The 13542-nt window shown below is 41.1% G+C and overlaps 2 protein-coding genes across 2 annotated transcripts in view; one reads left to right on the top strand and one right to left on the bottom strand.

Annotated features, from left to right (window-relative positions):
* NGEF (neuronal guanine nucleotide exchange factor) overlaps positions 1-13542 on the top strand; it is a 305718-nt gene that overhangs the window by 61260 nt on the left and 230916 nt on the right. The window lies entirely within an intron of this gene.
* The window catches only part of INPP5D (inositol polyphosphate-5-phosphatase D), a 101965-nt gene that overhangs the window by 50904 nt on the left and 37519 nt on the right, over positions 1-13542 (bottom strand). Inside the window, exons 3-5 of the mRNA XM_075201739.1 lie at positions 10275-10422; positions 2351-2513; positions 11-151 (exon numbers count right to left, since the gene is read on the bottom strand). Of these exons, the coding sequence (XP_075057840.1) occupies positions 11-151; positions 2351-2513; positions 10275-10422 (452 nt within the window). The remainder of the gene's footprint in view (positions 1-10; positions 152-2350; positions 2514-10274; positions 10423-13542) is intronic.

The raw sequence follows: 13542 nt of genomic DNA, 5'->3' as shown, positions 1-13542 counted from the left end.
TTATTATTACCTGTATAACCCAGTGCAAAGGGTCATTAGAAGCTTCTTGAACTGTGGGAGGCTTTGAGATCCATTGCGCACCATATCGCAATCACTGGTGATGTGTAGACACAAGTACTGACGAATCGCCTGTAAATGTTCCTCAGAAACACTGCATCAGAAGTATATAAGACTGAGTTGCTATAATTACGAACGATGGTTGCAACATTTTATATAACAATACTGTATATATGACTTACTGTACTAATTTTACTCTACAAATGTTCATGTTTTCAGGAACAATCCTTAATGCAATGGGAAATGAAAATGACATTTGTACAATAAATACACATTGTGAAACTTCTTGCTCAGTAAAAAATACTGATTCTCCATCAAAATAGAGCTATAGAGACACAGCGGCTGATGCAAAGTTGGTCTCAATTGTGCCCAAATCACAGGCGCAAATTGCTTTCACTACAAGATTGCAAGGTGTGTGCAGGTTGGCACCAGTACCATGTGCACCTGGTTTACAGCAGGCATACATCACGTACACTTACACCCATGGCTTTATCCACTTATCTTGTTTGCAACAGACACCTTCACTATTAGGCATCAATCAAACTTTAAAAAGCTGCCTATTACAGCAGAAGCAATTCCCCATCTAGTGTACACAATATATAAGAATTATATATATATTTGCCTACTCTTCTGGAATGTCTGGTAGACTCCCGAAATTCTGGGAGTTCCCCCTACTCCCAGGTGAGCAGTACAACCTCTAGCATCCTGCCCACCTCCTTAGAAAAGTGGGGCTTAGTGAAACAATTTAAGGTGAAAAGTATCATCTTGGCCCCACTCCACGCTGTAATAGGCCGAAAATTGTGTAGTTTAGCAGAGGGGGCAGGACATAATGATATAGTTCGCATGGTCACTCCCCCAGTACTCAGCAACGAGTTCTCTCCTCCCGGAGGGGCAACACGGTGGCTAAGTGGTTAGCACCTCTACCTCACAGCGCTGGGGTCATGATTTCAATTCCCGACCATGGCCTTATCTGTGTGGAGTTTGTATGTTCTCCCCGTGGTTTCCTCCGGGTGCTCCAGTTTCCTCCCACATTCCAAAAACATACTGATAGGTTAATTGGCTGCAATCAAAATTGACCCTAGTCTCTCTCTGTCTGTGTGTGTGTGTGTATATGTTAGGGAATTTAGACTGTTAGGTCCAATGCGGCAGGGACTGATGTGAATGAGTTTTCTGTACAGCGCTGCGGAATCAGTGGCGCTATATAAACAAATGGGGTTGATGATGAATGTCAGCAAGTATGGTATTATGTATGTATAAACGGCGTCCAGGGACATAATGGATAATGAACTGAAGAGCATTCAGCTGCATCATAAGGTTTTGTTACGCTTTCCTGTAATTATCATCTATTTTTTTAACGGGGGAGGATTTTTCTCCTGAGCCTTTCATTTGTTATGTATATCATCATTATAATTGAATAGATTACTTAAACAGCCTCATAGACTTGCAGTAGGAAAACTAGTTCAACACAACTTGCACTATTTAGCTGCACCATTACCAACAACATCACTTGAGAAACAGTATACTTTATTTATTTTTTTCTAAATACTATTTGCATTTGTTCCCATTTTTACTAAGACACAAAGCAGCATCTCTCTTGTGCTTCTTTCTTGTGCAGAAATAAAGCAACCTTATGGGAAATGTTATGGTCTCAGGTATAAAGTGTCATCTATTCAATGAAATGTGTACTTACTAAAAGTTTAATTGCTGTTTTGCTTTGTGATATTAGATGCATTAATATGATTATTAAATAAGTATACATATTTTTTTATAATTGAAAATAAAAGCCTTTCTCAGTAACATCTAAATAATAGAATATTGTTGTACCTCTCTCTATCATCCTTAAAGGCATAAGCAGTTTGCGTTACATATAGCAAAATGTTGAGAGAACCATACAATATCAGAGGGTGTATGTCATGGCTTCAGAATGTAATAGACTTTTCTCAATGGGCCTGATTCATTAAGGAAAGTAAGGCAAAAAAGTGAGTAAGTTTTCTTCTGGACAAAACCATGTTACAATGCAAGGGGTGCAAATTAGTTTATTCATTTGCACATAAGTTAAATACTGGCTTTTTTCAAGTAGCACACAAATACTTAATAGCTTTATTTGTACACTGAAATTTAAAGATGATCTAGGACATGCCCTACCCCAACTATAAATCTCACATTTTACATTTACCTCCCCCTCCAATGCAACATGGTTTTGCCCAGGTGAAAAGTTACTCATTTATTTTGCTTTCCTTTCCTTAATGAATCAGGCCCAATATGTGCTTTAGACAAACCCTGGAGCGATTACCTGCGAGTGTCAATGTCCTGGAGTTTCTGTAACAGCGTCTCAGACAGAAGCAGCGAGTTATTCCCCACATAAGCTTTGTCTGAACTCAGCGGAAACTCCTTTATTTCTGCAGATACCAAGGTGGAGGCAAAGTTTCTTGGGGGGACATTAGGTGGTACCGGCTCTGTGAAGACAAATATACAAAACATCAGTGATAATAGTTGATAATTTGATGGAATTTGCATCATCAAACATTGAGAACTATAGAGACTAAGGACACAGGTGTCAAGTGGGATTCTGCTGCGGCTCAATGGGCAGCGCAGACAGTTATTGAAGATAACAGAATCTGCATAGTTTTCTATATGGTCTGATCAAAACAGTAGTAAGGGGGGACTACTGTGCTGGTGCCTCACTGATTAGCATCTATAGATTAATTATCCATCAACTAGCTCGATATATATATATATATATATATATATATATATATATCATCTTGCCATGAACAAGAAGTAAATATAAATGCAATTTAGTTAGCATAACAACCAAGGTAAAGTAAATTTGTATATTTTATCTTATAGTAATAGATAATATTACTATTTTGAGCTTTATTGAAAACAATCTGACTACTTGCTATGAACTGTTTTGTTCTATGATAAGTAGTTTTTTTTCTTTTGCTAATCTTTGTATTATGCTGACTCCAGTCTCCTTATGGGTCCTAGCACATATCAGACAATATATCTAAAGTTCTCCGCGGTCTATAGAAGAATGACAGGAAGTATTCAGCGTCAGCTCAGTTGGTAGGATTGAACAAACACCTCTGTGCTATGAGAGGTCACTGGAAAAAGTGAGGTGAAAGTAAAAGATAATGTACTACAGAAATGTTATGTATTTCAAAGTAATGCAGATATATATGTAAAAAATTATGCACATTTTACATGCAATAATAATAATGAATAAAGATTTCCCAAACTGTAAGCTTCCACACGCCCAACTTATGGGCAAATATAAGGAAAACTGCAAATATCTGTATTATTGTTTTCCTTTAGTTATATAGTACCAACATATTCTGTGGCGCTGTACAGTCAGGCAAGTAACATTGAGTATACAGTAATAAAATGGGAAGTTCAGTGAAATAGAAAGTGAAAGAGTGCTGCTTGTTAGACCTTACAATTTACAACCAAATTCCCCTCAGCCAGGCAGAGATATGAAAGGATTCCTCTTTGCAAGGCAGAAATACTTATTTTGTAGTTATTAAGCACGTTTTCTTATGTCTCCTTCATTTCCTGCATATACTTCCTGCCTAATGCCAGTGGCTCCAGTATGCAAATGAGAGGACACATTTATCAGCTTGTTTACAGTCATTATTGGCAGTGGTGCAAGTAGGCTGGAACGGACTGGTATGGCGTACCATTGAGAAAATTGTCTGATGGCGCACTGTGCCATCAAACAGGGACAGACCTAGAGGGGGGCAATCGCCTCCCCAATCCCTCTACAGCTCCCTTCTCCTCACGCTGAGAAGAGCGGTCCCAGAAGAAAAGAAGACCATATGGAGGTAAGTGGAAAACAGGACGAAGAAGGGGGAACAGTGCGGTGAAAAAGAAGGGGACACAGTGTGGTGATGAAGGTGGCAGCAAAATTTGGTGATGAAAAAGGGGACACAGTGTGGTGATGAAGGGGGGGCAGTATGATGAAGGAGGGAACAGTGTGATGAAGGAGAGTAACAGTGTGATCAAGGGGGGGGGGGACAGTGTGATCAAGGGGGGGAATAGTGTGATCAAAGGGGGGAATAGTGTGATGAAGGGAGGGAACAGATTGAAGGGGAGCAATGTGGTAAAAGAGATGAACAGTGATATCCACAGTGTGTGTATGTATGTATATATATATATATATATATATATATATATATATATATATATATATATATATTACATTGTATTATTTCAGTGACATCATGGAAAGGCCATGGTATGTATTTGTTTCTCTTTTGTGAAATATTTTTTCCAGTTATTATTAAAAGTATAATTTCTAAACTTAGTTCCACCAAACATTTTTGCACAGGGTGCTGCTAGACCTGGGGCCTGCCCAAGCCGCCACGATAACTATTCCCCTTCCACATTGCGACTGCACGCTGCACATTTCAGTGTATGTGCTGAACCTGAGCAGTGCATTAAAATTAAGTTTTGCCAAATGCAGCACCTGTACAGGAAGCTGAACAGGAAGTAGATGTAGTAAGAGAAACTAGAGATGGGCGGGTCCGGTTCTCCGAGAACCGAACCCACCCGAACTTTGGGTATCCGAGTACCGAGCTGAGCAGCTCGGTACTCTCCCGCCAATTCCGAATCCAAATCGAGGCCGAACGTCATTGTGACGTCGTCGGATCTCGGGACTCGGTTCTCGCGATACTTCAACTTTATAAATACACGCCTCCACAGCAATCCATCGCCATTTGACAGAGGGAGAGAGCAGGGTGTAGTCATAGGCTAATTAGAGCAGGGACAGAGAAAGAATACAATATTGTTCTTGCAATTGCTCTAACCAAAATCGCTAGTGCAGAGAGGAGGATAGAGGTTTATTATTTTTTCTTCATATTTGGCACTCCCCAGCGCTTTTGGGTTGTCCCCCATAATTGTGCATTAATATTTCTGGCTGTCAAAAGTCATATCTGTCAGCAGTATCTACTCAATAAATGTTAGCACTCCTCAGTGTTTTTGGGGTGTCCTCTCTAATTGTGCATTAATATTTCTGGCTGTCAAAAGTCATATCTGTCAGCAGTATCTACTCAATAATTTTAAGCACTCCTCAGTGTTTTTGGGGTGTCCTCTCTAATTGTGCATTAATATTTCTGGCTGTCAAAAGTCATATCTGTCAGCAGTATCTACTCAATAATTTTAAGCACTCCTCAGTGTTTTTGGGGTGTCCTCTCTAATTGTGCATTAATATTTCTGGCTGTCAAAAGTCATATCTGTCAGCAGTATCTACTCAATAAATTTTAGCACTCCTCTGTGTTTTTGGGGTGTCCTCCCTAATTGTGCATTAATATTTCTGGCTGTCAAAAGTCATATCTGTCAGCAGTATCTACTCAATAATTTTAAGCACTCCTCAGTGTTTTTGGGGTGTCCTCTCTAATTGTGCATTAATATTTCTGGCTGTCAAAAGTCATATCTGTCAGCAGTATCTACTCAATAAATTTTAGCACTCCTCTGTGTTTTTGGGGTGTCCTCCCTAATTGTGCATTAATATTTCTGGCTGTCAAAAGTCATATCTGTCAGCAGTATCTACTCAATAAATGTTAGCACTCCTCAGTGTTTTTGGGGTGTCCTCTCTAATTGTGCATTAATATTTCTGGCTGTCAAAAGTCATATCTGTCAGCAGTATCTACTCAATAATTTTAAGCACTCCTCAGTGTTTTTGGGGTGTCCTCTCTAATTGTGCATTAATATTTCTGGCTGTCAAAAGTCATATCTGTCAGCAGTATCTACTCAATAATTTTAAGCACTCCTCAGTGTTTTTGGGGTGTCCTCTCTAATTGTGCATTAATATTTCTGGCTGTCAAAAGTCATATCTGTCAGCAGTATCTACTCAATAAATTTTAGCACTCCTCTGTGTTTTTGGGGTGTCCTCCCTAATTGTGCATTAATATTTCTGGCTGTCAAAAGTCATATCTGTCAGCAGTATCTACTCAATAATTTTAAGCACTCCTCAGTGTTTTTGGGGTGTCCTCTCTAATTGTGCATTAATATTTCTGGCTGTCAAAAGTCATATCTGTCAGCAGTATCTACTCAATAAATTTTAGCACTCCTCTGTGTTTTTGGGGTGTCCTCCCTAATTGTGCATTAATATTTCTGGCTGTCAAAAGTCATATCTGTCAGCAGTATCTACTCAATAATTTTAAGCACTCCTCAGTGTTTTTGGGGTGTCCTCTCTAATTGTGCATTAATATTTCTGGCTGTCAAAAGTCATATCTGTCAGCAGTATCTACTCAATAAATTTTAGCACTCCTCTGTGTTTTTGGGGTGTCCTCCCTAATTGTGCATTAATATTTCTGGCTGTCAAAAGTCATATCTGTCAGCAGTATCTACTCAATAATTTTAAGCACTCCTCAGTGTTTTTGGGGTGTCCTCTCTAATTGTGCATTAATATTTCTGGCTGTCAAAAGTCATATCTGTCAGCAGTATCTACTCAATAAATTTTAGCACTCCTCTGTGTTTTTGGGGTGTCCTCCCTAATTGTGCATTAATATTTCTGGCTGTCAAAAGTCATATCTGTCAGCAGTATCTACGCAATGGATTCAAAGCAGTCCACATATGATCTAAATGAGCAACCAGGTTCTGTCACCAGTCCTGATGTTAGTGTTCCCAGTACGTCATCTGGCCAAGGCGATGTCAAACAACAGAGTGTTTTCAAATTAGTGCAAAAAACAAAAACCAAAAAAAAATTTACTGTATTGAAGCGAAAAAGAAGTGTAACTGAGCAAAAGTTAAGTGACGATAAAAAAAAAATTGCAAGCATGCCATTCTACACACGCAGTGGCAAAGAGAGAATGAGGCCTTCACCTTTGGCTATTAGTGGCAGATCCCAAAAAGTTACCCAGGCTACAATTGGTGCACAACTACTGTTACGCGTCAAAGCTGAGCTGCAAGATACCAGTGAGGCATTACAGGAGAATATTTGCTCTGATTCACAAATGACAACAATCCCTGTGGAGAGTCCATCCAACAGTGGGATGTCTAATCGTGAGCATTCTGCTGATGTGTGCCTTAATAGCCCGAGTGTAGCCGGTGATACCCAAATTGAGGATGCCACTTTGGAATTAGAAGAGGATGAGGGGGAGATTTGTGTAGGCGACGAGGGCGCTAATGATGATGTTGATGATTATGATGCAGACAGATACCAAATTGCCTTTCTCAATTTCTATTTATATTCTAGATTATATAACGGCTGAATAGTTTTCTATTTTACTCCTAGTGGAGAGAGGATCTGATGCAGACAGATACCAAACTGCCTTTGTCCATTTCAATTTATATTGTACAGTATATAACGGCTGAATTTATTAGTATTTTATACAAGTGGAGGGGGGCCTAGAGAGACAGAAACCAAACTGGCTTTCTCCATGTCAATTAATATTGTACAGTCTATAATGGCTGAATTTTTTGTTTTTTTAAAAAAGTGGAGGGGGGGCTATAGAGACAGAAAGCAAACTGTCTTTTTCCATTTCTTTACATATTTAACTATAAGTGTAGGGTGTAATATACATCCAAAGACGATGGCTGCATTGCCAATATGCATAGAGGGATAGGAAGACAATCTGTTTTGTGTGTAGAATAAATGAAGGCCTACCAACGAAGAATTAAACAGTTTTTTTGGATGATTTATTACCTCAACAATTAGATTACTTATCTCTAAAACAGTTGGAGCACTAAATTGGGTTATTTTAGGCACAAAAACATGTATTTTCCAACAAAATAGCAAAACAAAACCAAACAAAACCAAAACCAAAACCAAAACACGCAATGGCGGTTTTGCAAAACCAAAACCAAAACCAAAACACGACGGTAATCCAGATCCAAAACCGAATCCAAAACCAAAACACGGGGGTCAGTGACCATCTCTAAGAGAAACTGTCCATCTCTTTTCATCCCACTGACTCTGTCCTGCTACCAAGCTGACCAGCCAGCCAGAGGACAGAAAGCCTGCCAGTTTGTATGCTTGTCTCTCTGTGCTCCCATCCCATCTGTTCCCCCTCATTTTCCCCATCATCTGACATGAATGAACAGAGAAATAACAGTGCCCAATGCCACATATTTGTGCCTAAAGATGCAGGTACAATAGTAATTTTTTGTTTATCATTCTCAAAGCCCCATTAGTTCGTACTCTAATGGGGTTTTGAGTTATTGCTTGTCAGGGATTCCTCACTGGAGATTTGCATACACTAAGGGGCCAAAGGGTGGTAAGCCCTTTAATAAATCAATAAGGCTTTTTCTCACTTCATAGTGTTACTGCTAGGGATAAATATAAATAATAAATGTAATAAGTAGACAAAGGCCCCAATTTAATTCCATGCAATGTCAGCGAGGTTACGGCAATACCAGTTCCTGTAACCCCAACGCTAACTACGCAGAAAACCTGCGTAAGTGTGCTCGAGTAACGTTACTACAGTACTGGAGCTCACTGATTTTAGTGTAACCCCCTTTAATGTGTGTAGTGTGAGATGCACAGGTTATGCCATGCACCTCCTTCTCCAGACCTAACTGATGGGCATGGGTGTAAATGACCAGATGGTCCCTGCACATGCAGCGATTTTTTTACTACAAAAGTCTCTTTGTAAGTAGTGGGACACAGGTGATGTCACTTTGGTGCAGTGTAATAGAAGTCACAATAATTTGGGCACCAGACCATCTCTATGACAAACTGAACTCTTTATTTACACTCCTCTTCCTCCAGCACGATAATCATAATGGTTGCAGCAATACAGAAATACACATATATATATATATATATATATATATATATATATATATATATATATATATATATACAGCTCCTTACTCTCTCCAGCCTAGTTCTGAAATGAGCAATGTGAAGTTGTTTGCAAATATATCTCCTTACTCCTCCAGCACAGTTTTTAATGTTGTATAGATGTTATATAACATAGTTCACATGTCTCCTACACTCCAGTACTCCACACTTCACTGCAGCTCACCCCTCCTCTGCAGGAATGATTCACATGGATGCTGATAGGCAAACATTTCCCTTGAGCAGGCAGCTTCTCCTCAATGCAGTTCTTAGACACACTGTGTAACTCTCAACTGCAGCTCAGCCCTCCTCTGCGGGGATGATTCTTCCCTTGGGCTCTGACACTTTCATCTGTGTTCAGGCGTGGGCTGGCAGGTATCAGCCCGGGGGGCGCTGACGTGGCACGCGATGCGGCCGCCGTTAATATTGTGCTAATTTTTCACCCGGGGGGGGGGGGGGGTGGCCGGCCCGAATAGCCGTTAGACCTGCCCCCCGTTCCAGCCTGCCCTTGTCTGTGTTCCCTCAGTTCCTGAGCTCTGACACTGCTACTACACTGCCTCTTGCAACTACCCTCTCTCTGGGGTCTCTTCCATGCAAAATTGTCTCCCTCTCCACCAGGGTTCTCTTAGTGATATGGAGTTCTCCCCCTCTCTGGGATTAGAGACTCTTCCTCTCTTTATATGCAGTCACACTGCTGCATGCAGCGACCCCCCCCCCTTTCTCTTTTGGAGTCCTCTCCCTTATGCAGCTCCCCCAATCTAACTTAGGGGACAGTAGTGTTTGTCTCTAGGCGGCAGCTGGCACTTACTCCCTCCAGGGTCAATGCCGGGTGAGCCTGGAACCTCCACCCCACTGTCCCAGGTCCCCAGCTTTCACATCACCTCTCCTCTCTGTCTCTTTCTCTCTGTATTCTCCTTTTCCTGCACTTTTCCCTGCCTTAATCTTCTCCAATCCCCCTTTGCTGTCAGACCCTTCTTCTTCTCACTCAGTCTCTAACCGGCTGGGCGATCATCAACCAGCCTGAGTCACTGCTATATCCACCAACACCTAACTCGCTCCCCAGGTGACCCCTGCCTGCAGTCACTGGGGTGCATGCTTTACTAAAATGCCACTAGGTGGCGATACATAAGTGAGAGCTTGATGATTCTATCTTGCCTTCCTCTGAGCAGGTGAGATAGGATCTCCATAGTATGGCTCACTGCGAGGTGCTGATGGATGCATATAGTGTACAATCTGCACCTAGTAAAGAACTGAATCGGGGGAAGTTACCGTTTAAAAGATGTAATGCAAAATGTCAGTGTAGCGCACAGGTGGAAAGTGGAGATGATTAGGTACAGTACCACTTAGAAATGAAATCTACTTGTACCACTGATTATTGGCAAAAGCGTAGTGTCTGGAGATGGCCGGGTAAGTTACATATAATATTTTTTACCCTGTTCTTCATCTGGCTCTTCAGGCCCCTCTTCCTCTTGCTGTATGGGGTTCTGTAGATTTGTGATCAGCCCCACATTCTCGTTCCTGTAAAAGTCAATCAGCTCTTGTAGGTTTGCGAAAAAACGCATGGAAACCCCTTCTGATGCCTGTGTAGAAAGAATTCCTATTAATATTTTTATTGAGAAAGGATACACTAGACAGAAAGAACAATGTTGCAGAGAATAGTACTATGGCTATACCAGAGAAAGTAACAACTAGTACAATAATGTAGTATGACATAATAATAATTATGTACAGGGTACAGAGGGACTGGAGCAAACATTTGGCCCAGACCCAATGCTCAGTCCATGCTTGAAAAAAAAATATGTTATGTATATATGATATTTATGTTTGCACACTAGAGATTATAAAATCTTGAAGGACAACTAATCCCCACAATTTACATTTTCAGATCTGAACCTTTTAGGTAAAATATATTGATCATTGCTATTCTAACATTCCACTGCAGCTCTTTTAATAATAATAGTATTATCTTCATACTCCACCAGACAACTAAAGCTCCTCAGAGCCTGAAAAAGGGGAAGAGAGTAATGAGCTAACCAGAGAAAACACATATATCTTGACACATCTGTGTAAGAGCACCTACAAAATGGAACCCAAAGTGGATCTTCTGCTTTGTACAACACCCTAAATGGCCCAAGTTGCAGGAGTGTTGATGTAGTCTACCAAGACAGAGCAATATCTTTGCAGGTACCATGTCTGATCATCCCTGGGTACCTCAACAAAGGTGCTCATCACTATAAATTTTGTGACTTGGTGATCATGCGGAATGGCATTTGAGTGTATATGGAGTGCTGCAAGGGAGAAACCTTTAAAAAGTTTGATTCCTGGCTGAGACATCCACAAAGTGTTTTTGCTAGAAGTGTTTTTGCTTTTTACCAGCAGTGTCAATGGAGGAAATGCCAAGTGCATACGGCTATTTTATATATATATATATATATATATATATATATATATATATATATATATATATATATATATATATATATATACATACATACACACACCATTCAGCCACTGACAAGTGAAGTTAATAACTACTGATAAGTGAAGGTTATAACTAGGGATGTGCACCGGCCACTTTTGGTGTCTCGTGTTTTGGATTTGGATTTGCTTGAGGTTTTGGGTTCGGATTTGTTTCGCAAAACACCTGCCGAAAGGTTTTGGTTCGGATTTAAGGTTTTGGATTCGGATTTATTTTGAAAAAAACATAAAAAGTGCTAAAAACCAGTTTTGTGTTGTTTTTCTTTCACTCGTACGCTATTATTAACCTCAATAACATTCAATAACAATCATTTCCACTAATTTCCAGTCTATTCTGAACACCTCACAATATTGTTTTTAGGCCAAAAGGTTGCACCGAAGTAGCTTGAGCACATAATGCCAAAAACAGAGGTACAAGATGGAATTGTTCTGGGCCCTCCCTCCCACCCCTCGCGAGATTCGACGCGAGACTTGGACGACAGAGCCTCGTTTTCATTTTTCGCCTGCCGGAAATATCCGAACAGTGCTCGGATCCCGTTCGGATCCGCACTGTTCGGGTGGGCTCGGATTAGCGGAATCCGAGCCGCTCATCTCTAGTTATAACATTGATTATCTCATTACAATGGCACTTGTCAAGGAGTGAAATATACAAGGCAGCAAGTGAACAGTCAGTTCTTGAAGTTAATGTGTCGGATGCAGGAAAAATGGGCAATCATAAGGATCTGAGCAACTTTGACAAGGGCCAAATTGTGATGGCTAAATGACTGGGTCAGAGCATCTCCAAAACGGCAGGTCTTGTGGGGTGTTCCTGGTATGCAGTGGTTAGTACCTACTAAAAGTGGTCCATGGAAGGACAACCGGTGAACTATCGAAAGGGTCATGGGCGCCCAAGGTTCATTGATGCACATAGGGCACAAAGGCTAGCCCATCTGGTCCAATCCCACAGAAGAGCTACTGTAGGACAAATTGGTGAAAAAGTTATTGCTGGCTTTCATAGAAAGGTGTCAGAACTAAGTGCATCGCAGCTTGCTGTGTATGGGGCTGCGTAGCAGCAGATTGGTCAGTATGCCAATGCTGACCCCTTTCCAGCACCAATAGTGGCTACAATGGGCATGTGAGAGCCAGAACTGGACCATGGAGCAATGGAAGAAAGTGGCCTGGTCTGATGAATCACATTTTTTTTACATGATGTGGATGACTAGGTGTGTGTGCATCATTTACCTGGGAAAGATATGGCACAACCATGAACTATGATAAGAAGGCAAGCCGTTGAAGGCAATGTGATGCTGTGGAAAATGTTGTGCTAGGTACCACCTACCTAAACTCTATTACAGATATAGTACATTCCTTCAAGGCAACGGTGGTCCATGGTGGCAGTGGCCTCTTTCAGTAGACTAATGCAAAAATTATTCAGGAATGGTTTGATGGACATGACAAAGAGTTCAAGGTGTTGACTTGGCCTCCAAATCCCCCAGATCTCAATCCAATTGAACATTTGTGGGATGTGTTGGAGAAACAAGTCCAAGTCATGAAAGACCCACATTGCAACTTACAGGACTTGAAGAATCTGCGGCTAATTTCTCAGTTCCAGATACCACATGACACCTTTAGAAGACTGGATGGGTCAGGGCTGGTTTGTGACCATTGTGAACTCTCTACTCAGGAGGTAGTTCCTGAGAGCCTCAGTGGCCCATTTGAATGCTAAGCACTCCTGTTCTACTGTAGAGTATTTCTTCTACATGGACAAATGTCTGCAGCACAGATAATGGACTGCTCTACCCCATCAAACCTCTGCAAGAGCCCAGCACCCAAACCCACTCAAAACACATCCATTTGGAGATACAATCTGCTGCTGAAGACCAGTTTGTCTGGGCAAGCCTTTTTAAAGGAACTCGGTAAGTGAAGCAGCTCTAGTTGCAAAATTTACCATAAACCAGCGATAGTACTCTATTACACTCAGGAAAGTTGTCAGCTGAGTCTTCCACACTGATTTAGGCCACTCTCTTAGAACCTCCACTTTGTCCACTTGGTTTGACTTTGCCTTGTCCTACCACGTACCCCAAGTACTTGGCTGCTCGCCTGGTCAGTGCACACTTCTCCGGATTAGCAGTCAGACTCGCTGCCCTAAGTGATGCTAATGCTAAATTTGGTAGGTGTGTATCTTAGTCTTAGGAGTATATGACAACATAGTCCAAGTATGCAGCTGCATACTTCTGGTGTGG

The sequence above is a fragment of the Mixophyes fleayi genome, chromosome 3, assembly GCF_038048845.1.
Source record: "Mixophyes fleayi isolate aMixFle1 chromosome 3, aMixFle1.hap1, whole genome shotgun sequence".
In the NCBI taxonomy this organism is placed as follows: Eukaryota; Metazoa; Chordata; class Amphibia; order Anura; family Limnodynastidae; genus Mixophyes; species Mixophyes fleayi.
The sequence above is the reverse complement of the archived record's forward strand: the minus strand, read 5'-3'. Positions and strand labels throughout refer to the sequence as shown.